This window comes from Bidens hawaiensis, unplaced genomic scaffold (assembly GCF_021521415.1).
Source record: "Bidens hawaiensis isolate Kalapana, Puna unplaced genomic scaffold, B.hawaiensis_p1.1 tig00026875_1, whole genome shotgun sequence".
NCBI classification, from domain to species: Eukaryota; Viridiplantae; Streptophyta; class Magnoliopsida; order Asterales; family Asteraceae; genus Bidens; species Bidens hawaiensis.
In genome coordinates, this window is record NW_027494334.1 from 132,257 (window position 1) to 142,886 (window position 10,630).

At 36.5% G+C, this 10,630-nt stretch overlaps 2 protein-coding genes across 2 annotated transcripts; one reads left to right on the plus strand and one right to left on the minus strand.

Annotated features, from left to right (window-relative positions):
* Positions 1 to 4,777: 4,777 nt before the first annotated feature.
* LOC143574260 (RHOMBOID-like protein 1) lies at positions 4,778 to 7,467 on the plus strand. The gene is made up of 6 exons (XM_077058921.1): positions 4,778 to 5,119; positions 5,833 to 5,996; positions 6,147 to 6,310; positions 6,392 to 6,648; positions 7,052 to 7,178; positions 7,275 to 7,467. The coding sequence occupies exons 1-6, from the start codon at positions 4,788 to 4,790 to the stop codon at positions 7,395 to 7,397; spliced, it is 1,167 nt and encodes a 388-aa protein (XP_076915036.1). The 5' UTR covers positions 4,778 to 4,787; the 3' UTR covers positions 7,398 to 7,467.
* A 486-nt stretch (positions 7,468 to 7,953) lies between these two features.
* Positions 7,954 to 10,194, minus strand: LOC143574275 (pentatricopeptide repeat-containing protein At2g01510, mitochondrial-like). Its single transcript, XM_077058933.1, has 2 exons — positions 9,637 to 10,194; positions 7,954 to 8,947 (listed from the first exon to the last, which is right to left on the minus strand). The coding sequence occupies exons 1-2, from the start codon at positions 10,179 to 10,181 to the stop codon at positions 8,128 to 8,130; spliced, it is 1,365 nt and encodes a 454-aa protein (XP_076915048.1). The 5' UTR covers positions 10,182 to 10,194; the 3' UTR covers positions 7,954 to 8,127.
* Between the last annotated feature and the right edge of the window lie 436 nt (positions 10,195 to 10,630).

A 10,630-nucleotide genomic window follows, 5' to 3' on the forward strand; every position in this document is an offset into this window, starting at 1 on the left:
TTTCCTTGCAGGCGGTGTACTTTAAACTTTTTTTTCCTACAAGTTTTGTCCTTTACGCTAACTGGGCTAGAAAAAGTCAGTTAAATGCCCTCACGTGAGACGCATGTGAGGGCATTTTTGTCTTTTCGTCTACCTGCAACTTCTTCTTCCTCTTTTCTTCTTCCCCCTATCTCTCCTCTCATGTGCATCCACCATCACCACCAACCTTCTTCTTTCAACATCCAAAACCCCACCACCACCTGTTGCCGACTGCCACCACTACCCACCACCTACCGCCGCCACCATCACCTGAACAACTGCCGTCATGTGTCTAATTCAAACATCTCTACAGCAATCTCCCGCCGCCGGTCACACAATTCCTTCCATCTCGAATACTCTCCGTCAAATTCACCATCTCTTGTTGCGCTGTCTCGTCTCCAGTGACCTTCGTTAACGGCAACGTTGATTTGAAAGCGGTGGAGAGGTTGATCTGAAAGCGGTGGAGAGGAATGAGATTAGGTCAGGCTCCTTACAATAATAATAACTGCTCAGATCTGAGGATTCTCCGCCGAAATAGATCCGACAGGTCTCCGTTTAATCTGGTTCAAGACCTGATATCAATCAACCAACTACACCTCTTGACTCAAAACCTGAAATCGAACTATCTGAAACTGATTTGAACCTTCAAACGTATTATTATTGCTACAATTAATCAAGCGGAAGTAAGGAAAAATCAGAAACCGTGTTTGACCTCGTAAATACCGACGCCCCACAAATTGTTCGCTGCCACAAGCCTTCTAACCAAGCACATCAGCAATCGAGTCCAGCACCATTCAGAAGTAAGTTTATTGTTGATTTGCTCATTTCCATTTACCGATTCAAAGCCCTATGATCTTGATTATCCTCTGTTACTTTTGTACTCGAATTTTAAAATTGACATTAGGGTTCAACTAGAATGAAGAAGATGAACTCTTTTATCACCATTTTTTTATCTTGTTGCATCCCAAGTTGACCAGAGAAGGTGCTGCTGCTTCTGATGATGCCCAGAGAAGGCGGTGGTGGTGATAGAAAAGGTAGTGGTGGTTGGTGGCATCTGTTTTAAAAAATGAAGAAGAAAGAGGAAGAAGAAGTTGCAGGTAGACGAAAAGACAAAAATGCCCTCACATGCGTCTCATGTGAGGGCATTTAACTGACTTTTTCTAACCCAGTTAGCGTAAAGGACAAAACTTGTAGGAAAAAAAAGTTTAAAGTACACCGCCTGCAAGGAAACTTAGAAAAGGACACGAACCGTAATTCTTCTTATTTTAAAGGACAAAATTTGTAATTCTGTCTTTGATTTTTTTGTGCTTTTTTTGGATAATGATAGTTACTTACAAATATTTAGAATTTAGATCATATTATTAATGTTATTATTATTATTTTGTTGTTTTTCTTTATTATCTACCATCCCGTGTAATACACGGGTTCTAACCTAGTAGTCAATAAAAAGATGCATGATTACTCGAAATTGTGTGCGAAACACCTCCACCCCCTTTCTATAAAAACTGGAGTTAGTTCAATCATTTGTATCAGGAACCAGTCATCTTATTAATTTAGTTCCTGAACAGTCAGTTGTGTTGTTCTAACCATTCATAACAACATTTTTAAGACCAAATACCGCAAGGTGACACCCTGCCACCTCACCCACCATTTCACAACCAAACCATTACAACCCAAATGTGAGGGGGCGTTAAGGGAGCATGAGCTCCTTGGGGTTGTATGTTGTTAACGATGCAAAGTCGCAAAGAAAGGGTCATTCACTTTCTAATTAACCAAATAAATTCACCCTTTCAATACTTTATATTAAAAAAATAAAATAATAATTTTGTTTTTTGTTAACCATTATGCGTTTTTGAATGAAAAGTTAGTGAGAGCCCTCGTGCATACATGACCGTGACTTGATTATCGTGATATGACGCTTTTCTCTTTTTTACTAAACCACTAAACATAGTCTAAACTTATTTTATATTAAGATGATTAACTTTTAGAATTATTTTTATGTTTATGACGCTTAACGTTTGAGTTTAACAGTCATAACTAATAAAACATGAGAACTGAATCAATGGTCCCCACCAAGCTTAGGTGAGGAAGCCCAAATGCTTATGATATTATCATTTTACCATGGTTAGAATAATTAAGATCGTGTAAGATATTGTGGATGAATATCTTCTATAATTAATTGCTAATCATATTATTTTATCATGGCATATGTCATATAAAGTGTTGAATGAGAGGTTATTCAAATGGCAAAAGTCCAAAACAATAATTTGATTTTATAAAAAAGTAGGAGTGGTTGGTTGTCTGTATACACCTCCTTCCACCTGCCCCGTGATTGACAAAACAAAAAGCTATGTGAATTTGGTGGCCCGGTTTATTTGACTCAACTCTATGTACACGTTTCATTTTTAGGACAATTATTGAGACTAATCATTACTTATTACCCGTTAAGTTCGTAGGAATACCTTTAATGATCCTATGTGGTTATATGTACTTGCTTGAATTCTTATTACTCGAAATCTAATCTTAAACTCACATAAAAACCAGATTAAGATATCAAATACACAACTACAACTATGGTAATTCTAAGTTTTTAATAAATTCAATTTTCCAACATCTTCAATACACAATTTTTTATTAAGATTATACAATATATTAATATATTCGGTCTTAATACGGATAAACATGTATGAAATTGAATTCTGGTAATCAAATGTGTATCATTAATGTCATGCTCATACCAAACCCAATAAAAGCGTTATAACTAATCTCACATGTAAATAACTATCCCAAATGTTTATAGTTTTCCCATAAGGTTCAGTTTTATAGTTATCCTTTATAAGCATTCAAAAATCTCTACATATATTAGCAACACTTATTTATTTTTTAAAGTAAACTTTAAGGCCATGTGCACCATGTTACATTCTTACTTGTAATTAAAGAAAAAGAGTAAATTACAAGTTGTGTCCTCTATCTTATATGAAAACTATAAAACACACCCTTTAAAAAGTATAATTACATTAGTTGTCTTTTTCCCATTAATTTATAACATTCTTGCTCTTATTGTCAAACAATCATCCAACCAATCCATTAAGTCAAACCATATGCATGTCTCGTGAGCACTAAATAGTTCTTTTACTACCTCTTTATTCCACACAAAATAAAGGGTTAGTAAAAAAGGACTATCGTACCCTCATGTGACATGCATGTGATCTGACTTAACGAATGACTTAAACGACCGTCAGACAAAAGGGCAATGATATAATAAAGCAACATAAACGACAAAGCTTGTAATTTATTAAAAAAATAATAATAAATAACATAACCCAAACATGAGGGTGTTTAATACAAATTCACCTCTGTTTACACATTTAAAAATAACAGCTCTTTGTTTCTTGACAGAATTACAAATTTTTTCCTTTAAAATAAGACGAATTACGGTTCGTGTCCTTTTTTAAGTTTCCTTGCAGGCGGTGTACTTTAAACTTTTTTTTCCTACAAGTTTTGTCCTTTACGCTAACTGGGTTAGAAAAACTCAGTTAAATACCCTCACGTGAGACGCATGTGAGGGCATTTTTGTCATTTTGTATGTACCTGCAAACTTCATCATTCACCACACCAAAATCAAATCAAAACCCAGATTCAATCTCCATCCAATCATCAAACCCATCTCTCAATTCCCCCAAATCCCCAATTTCTAAGGTTTTTCAAATCTAAATCCTCAAATCTCCAATTCATCCTCCAATTCGATCCAATTCCTCTAATTCAATTAGCCTCATCAGAGAGGAGGTGTTTCCGGCGGTGGTGGCGATGGCCGTGAAATGGTGGTGCCTGAACAAACACGTGTGAGAGAAGAAGTTGATCAACAACAACAACATATAATGGCTATGCCAGATAGACCGTATAGGAAATTTATTCGGTTATGTGAACGCCAACGACTGGATCTTAACAGACAAGTACAAGCTGCTCAAAGAACCATTAGAAAGAACTAGTTGAAATCTCTTTTTCAGTGGCGTAAGAAGCTTCTAGAATCTCACTGGGCTATTCGTGATGCACGGACTTCACGTAACAAGGGTGTTGCTAAGTATCATGAGAAGATGTTGAGGGAATTCTGGAATGAAGATGATGATCTAAGTAAAAGAATGGAAGCTTTGAAGAATAATGATGTTGAGAGGTATAGAGAGATTCTTCTAGAGCAACAAAATAATGTTCCCAGTGAGGCTGCCGAGAGATACGAGGTTTTATCCTCGTTTTTATCTCAGACTGAAGATTATCTTAACAAACTTGGTGGCAAACTTACGGCTGCCAAGAATCAACAGGAGGCTGACGAGGCTAATTGAATTTGAGGAATTGGATCGAATTGGAGGATGAATTGGAGATTTGAGGATTTAGATTTGAAAAACCCTAGAAATTGGGGATTTGGGGGAATTGAGAGATGGGTTTGATGATTGGATGGAGATTGAATCTGGGTTTTGATTTGATTTTGGTGTGGTGGATGATGAAGTTTGCAGGTACATACGAAATGACAAAAATGCCCTCACATGCGTCTCACGTGAGGGTATTTAACTGAGTTTTTCTAACCCAGTTAGCGTAAAGGACAAAACTTGTAGGAAAAAAAAGTTTAAAGTACACCGCCTGCAAGGAAACTTAGAAAAGGACACGAACCGTAATTCGTCTTATTTTAAAGGACAAAATTTGTAATTCTGGCTTGTTTCTTTATATTAAACAAACTTGATCACAATATTCTTCCATTATTATTATCTCCGGCAAAAATGGATGAATCCCGGCAGCCGGATATCCGTATCAAAGTCAACTCTAGACGCGGGTTTGGAGGCGGAAACATCATCCATCCGGTTGCAGTCGAATCATCGCCTGCAGTGAATCAAAGTCAAACACCATCTCCATTGCGAGAGGTTAAGCATTTTAAGAAGTGGTTCCCATGGTTGATCCCAAGTTTTGTGGTAGCAGATACTGCGTTGTTTATAATTACTATGTATGTCAATGATTGTCCTAAAAACTCGGTTTCTTGCATCGCTACCTTCTTGAAGAGATTGTCGTTTCAGCCGTTTAAAGAGAATCCGCTTCTGGGACCGACTTCTTCGACGTAAATCTCTTGATCTATGTTTGGAATATCACAATTGGTTAATTGGTAGATTGTATAGGCAATAGATTAGGAGTGTAAGCCCGAGTTTGACTAGGCTCGTGTTGACTTGTGCATCTCGAGCTTGGTTCGTTTATTATTTATTTAATAATTTATAGATATTTTTAATTTTTTATACATTTTGAGCAAAAAAAACTTATATAAGTTTAAGCTCGGCTTGAGCTTGTGAAGTTAATACATGGAAGCCCAAAAGATTAAACCTAATAATACATGAGCCTCGTTAAGGCTTGACGAGCCTAAACGATCATCCCATACAAGGTTTGCGTTCAGGCTCAGTAACTAAACACACTTTATTTGAGGCTAGGGTTCGGATTGGACTCGACAAGGCTCAGATCATTTCGATCTTTTTATCGATTCGATCTCGAGTAGCTCGTGGCCTCATGTTAAAATTTATCTGGTGATCTGTTCATAACTTCATATGCTTCTGTTTTCTTACCATCAATTTGCTCTGAGTGTGTACTTTTATGGCTGCGTTGACTTCTACGGTTTTGTCATGAATTCTTATAGCAATTTATCATAAACAAGTAAACAACCATCTAAACAAAACATATAGTCTAAATAAGTTTATATGGTATATATCTTTGTATAGCAGGGGCTTTTAAAGGTTGTTCATATACTGGACATCTGTAAATTGATATTTATATCTTTGTTTTTAGGCTAGAAAAAATGGGGGCTTTGGATGTGAGTAAAGTGATGGATGATCACCAGGTTTGGCGTTTGATTACGTGCATTTGGTTGCACGGTGGACTGTTCCATTTATTGGCAAACATGTTGAGTCTTTTAGTTATTGGCATTCGACTTGAGCAAGAGTTCGGGTTCAGTAAGTGCATTAGCTATGATGTTAAAGCTTATTCATCATCAATATATATATCTCATTACTTAATAATTAATATAGAAATCATTGTTAAAGTAACCTTCTTATTAAAGATAAACGTTAACCGAATTTATTAATTTTCTTGTATATTTGCAGTACGCATTGGGTTGCTTTACGTGATCTCAGGGTTTGGTGGCAGTTTAATGTCTGCACTTTTCCTTCAGTCCAATATATCAGTCGGTGCTTCGGGTGCGGTTTTTGGGTTGTTGGGTGCAATGCTTTCTGAACTTATAACTAATTGGAGTATATATGCTAATAAGGTATTTGATCAAATACTCGCATTTCTCAACAACTGCATTTTTAAGATAATTTGTCTAAAAGTTTGTTACTTTTATGTTCAGGTGTCAGCATTATTGACTCTGGTGATCATTATTGCTATTAATCTGGCTGTTGGGATTCTGCCACATGTCGATAATTTTGCTCATCTTGGTGGGTTCGCTTCTGGTTTTCTCCTCGGGTTCGTGTTTTTGATGCGTCCCCAATTCGGATGGGTTAGCCAAAGATACGCGCCTGCTTATGCTACAGTTGGAGCTAAACCTAAATACAAGACGTATCAACGTGTCCTTTGGCTCGTTTCACTTATCGTTTTGGTGGTCGGGTAAGAAAGTGGTTAAATATTTTAGGAATTAGTCACACGGATGGCCCATGTGGTTTGGCCATATTGCAACTTCAGTACACAAGTTATTAAATATTACAACTTTAGACTAACTGAGTAACTGTTTGCATGAACGTAACATTGTATGTCCCTCGAATGGTTGGGCGTTCACTTGTTCCGTTCAGTGAGTGTGAAATGACCAAATTATTAAGGGTATTTTGGTCATTGACTTATTTCACACCCATTTAAAGCCCATCCATTCTAGGGACCAACAGTACGTTCGTGCAAACAGTTGGTCTAAAGTCGAAATTTTTAAAAACTTGTGGACTGAAGTTGTAACATGGTCAAACCACACGGATTGTCTGTAATTAATTCTTACTTTACATATTTGACCTGTTTCATACAGGATGATTGTTGGGCTTGTTTCGCTTCTGCGTGGAGTCAACTTGAATGATCATTGTTCTTGGTGTCATTACATGAGTTGTGTACCTACTTCACGGTGGAGTTGCAACACGGATCCTGTATCCTGCATGGTGAGTTATTAAAGCTCAAACACATTTGTTTTACATTTAACTTTTATTAAATTTAATTTGGATTTGGTACTGATGAATAATGATGTGACATGACAGTCTGAGCAAACGGGTAATCAGTATACGTTAACGTGCTCTGGTAGTGGTAGAAACGGGACCTATACGTTGGACAACCCAAACCAGTCTAAGATTCGAGGTCTTTGCAGTCAGCTTTGTCGGTGATTGCTAGTGGTGGTACATATGTTTGTTTACAAACACTGTATTTGTATGATATGATTCATTTTATTATTTTGTTATAATACCGAACACTTTTTGAGGGATATGGTATACCAACTTAAACGTATCTGTATTTAATGGTTTTGATTCACATTCTACAGTTCACTTCCTACAGTATGTATTTATGTTAGGTCTCAGTCCTCATATACTTGCTACAAATAGAGAAGTGTAACACATTGCATAAAGTTGAAAGATTTTTGTGATCAAACATAGGCATGTAAACAAACATGATTGGGGGCTTGTTAGTGTTTTGGTTAACTTTAACCCGAATGAAGTACACTAAAAGAGATGGATTTTCTTGTTCGTTTTTATGTTTGTTTGTTAATATTCTGAACAAAATCACTAACGATGATTAACGAACACCGATAAAAGTAGACAACAATATTCATAGTCTATATACCATCATGATCACATGATTTAACAATATCCATCATTTTAAAAGTAAACAATAATATCCCAGTTATAGTTATATACAAGCTTCAAAAACAAATGAATATGCAAATGAAGGTCAATTAGTATTACTAGTAACTAAAAAATAAATTCAAGAAATATGTTAAGTGAGCAAAAATGAGCTATCTGCACACGTGTTCAGGTTTGTTCATTAAGTTAAATAAACAAACTTCCCGAAAGATGGTTCACTAAACATTCGGTTCATATACATGCCTAATCTACTTCATCAACTACGGTTATCTTGTAGCCAACTGCACCCCGAAACTTTCTTCAATCCTTTACCTTTCATGGCACCTCTTATGTCATCAACCTCGCTCCAAAAACCAGAATCAAAAGACACATTAGCAGATATCACATAGTTTGACCCAAGATCCGGCTCAATCTTTAACAAAAGCTTCACCAAATTGTCATCAAAACTAACCCTACTTCCATGATTCTTATATGCACTAATAAAGCTCCTTAAAATAACAGAATTAGGTTCCGTTGGCATGGTTTTCAAAACATGATATGCTTCTTCAATCATCCCAGCTCGCCCAAGCATATCTACCACGCATCCATAATGTTCCATTGTCGGTTGAATGTTGTAAAGATTCACCATTTGGTCAAAATACCTTTGTTGACCCGTTTCAACAAGACCCAAGTGACTACAAGCAGAAAGAATCCCAGAAAATGAAATGGTGTCGGGTGTGAATCCAACATCTTCCATTTGGTTAAACAATGAGATTGCTTCTTCACCGTGCCCGTTTTCTGCAAGCCCGGTAATCATTATAGTCCAAGACTGCAGATTTCTGTCATTCATGGAGTTAAAGATTATTAATGCATTCTCAATGTAGCCACATGCTGAATACATCTCGATGAGTGCTGTGGCTAGTGACACATCCAAGTCGATATCGTTTGTGACAATGTATGAATGGATTGACTCGCCCATTTTGATGTTGACCAAATGAGAACAAACAGACAACAGGCTAACCAAAGTTACAGAATTCGGCTTTACATTTGCTACCTTCATGTCTTGATACGCCGATAATGCATCCAATGGATACTTGCTGCATAATTTGGTTTGTTAATAAGTCAAACTGTAAACGAACCAAACGTTCGGCGGAAATTTCATTTGTTTAATAAATGAACGAACATGACAAGGAATTTCGTTCGATTAAGTAAATGAACGAACACGAATAGAGGCCATGTTCGTTCAATTCTGCTCGTGAAAGTTCGATAAAGTGCTTGTTTACGTCCGTTTGTGTTCGTTAATGCTTGTTCATTAAAGGTTCTTTAATATTTTTTATCAACTTTTCTAACCTTATCATATAGATTTAAGCAAATTTATAAGTATAAAACGAAAAAATATGAGTATTGTGTGATTAATTTATATGTGTATTAACATATGAATATTAATGTTAGAAAAAACACCAATACATACTTGGTAGCCAGACCGAACCGTTGACACTGACCATTCCCGGTCAGCCGAATCAAATAAAACATTGTTTGTGTTCGACTGTGCGTTTGTTTGTGCTCGTGAACCATTCACGAACAAGTTCATTTCCATAATGAACAAACACTAACAAGATATTCCATTCAGTTGGGTGTTCGTGAACCGCTCGCTTGTCCTATAAAAGCTTAACGGAATTCAGCCCTATAATAACTACTAATTAATCAACTATAGACTGTCGATCATACTAGTGTTGCCACTGATAAAAAAAGTACTTATTTAATCAATGTGAGATCTAGGAACAACATACAAGTAAGATAAGCAGCAATCATACAGCTCCAAGAAACCACATCTCTCTCAGTCATTTCATCGAACACCTTGTCGGCACACCCGATATCTCCAAACGCAGCATACATCCTTACAAGGGTATTACTTATATACCGATCCGAATCAAAACCCATCTTTAAAACCGCCGAATGCACCGACCCACCAGCGGTAAACAGCAAGCATCGTCCACACGACTTGAGAACAAACGGGTACGTGTATTTATCAGGTTTACGATGAGTGGTTCGTTGAAGCTGGGTAAGAAGTTTGAGTGACTCAGATGGTGTTGGGCTCTTGGAGTAGTGGTTAATAAGGGTGTTCCAGGCGAATAGAGGTGGGGTTACTGGTGAGTTGTCGAAGAATTGTCTTGCGAGGTGAATGGAGATTGTGGAAGAGATGAGGATGAAGTTGGATACGATGAATTCGTGGTGATTGAGTGCGGTTTTGAGGATTAAAGAGTGGATTTGGTGAAGATGAGTTGGGGTTTTTGATTGGTGGAAGAGGAGTTGAAGATGGTGGAAACTCATGTCTGTAAAAGTATAAAACAAACCGCTTTTTAAGATTTATAAATTTCAAAACACGCTGGTTTGTAACTTGACCAACAGCCGAAAACCGAACCACAACTGAAACCCGAATAATTTGATCCGAATACTTATTTGGATATTAGGATTGGATCCGAATAACTAATTCGGATTCGAATTGTGATTTCAAAAGTATTCTGATTTTTCGAATATCCAAATAAATAACATGTGTTTTAATTATTTTAAGACTGGCTTTATTCGTAGAACTATGATTCATCGTAGATTTAATTAGACTTTTGTTTAAAGATTGACTTTTGTTTGTGTACGTTTCCGGTTTTGAATTTGCATTTAATTATACGTTTCTGTGAATGTTTGTTAGAGCATCCACAGCCCATTTCATATATTTTTTCCTATAATTTAGCTAAAAAACACTATTCCATAAATTTATCTATCAT

What these genes read in the sequence shown, in the direction of transcription:
- LOC143574260 (XM_077058921.1), top strand. Translation starts at nt 4,788, where the DNA reads ATGGATGAATCCCGGCAGCCGGATATCCGTATCAAAGTCAACTCTAGA. An exon ending in TGAGCAAGAGTTCGGGTTCA is followed by an intron (nt 5,997 to 6,146) that starts GTAAGTGCATTA and finishes GTATATTTGCAG; the next exon opens with TACGCATTGGGTTGCTTTAC. An exon ending in CTTATCGTTTTGGTGGTCGG is followed by an intron (nt 6,649 to 7,051) that starts GTAAGAAAGTGG and finishes TGTTTCATACAG; the next exon opens with GATGATTGTTGGGCTTGTTT.
- LOC143574275 (XM_077058933.1), bottom strand. Translation starts at nt 10,181, where the DNA reads ATGAGTTTCCACCATCTTCAACTCCTCTTCCACCAATCAAAAACCCCA. An exon ending in GCTGCTTATCTTACTTGTAT is followed by an intron (nt 8,948 to 9,636) that starts GTTGTTCCTAGA and finishes CAAATTATGCAG; the next exon opens with CAAGTATCCATTGGATGCAT.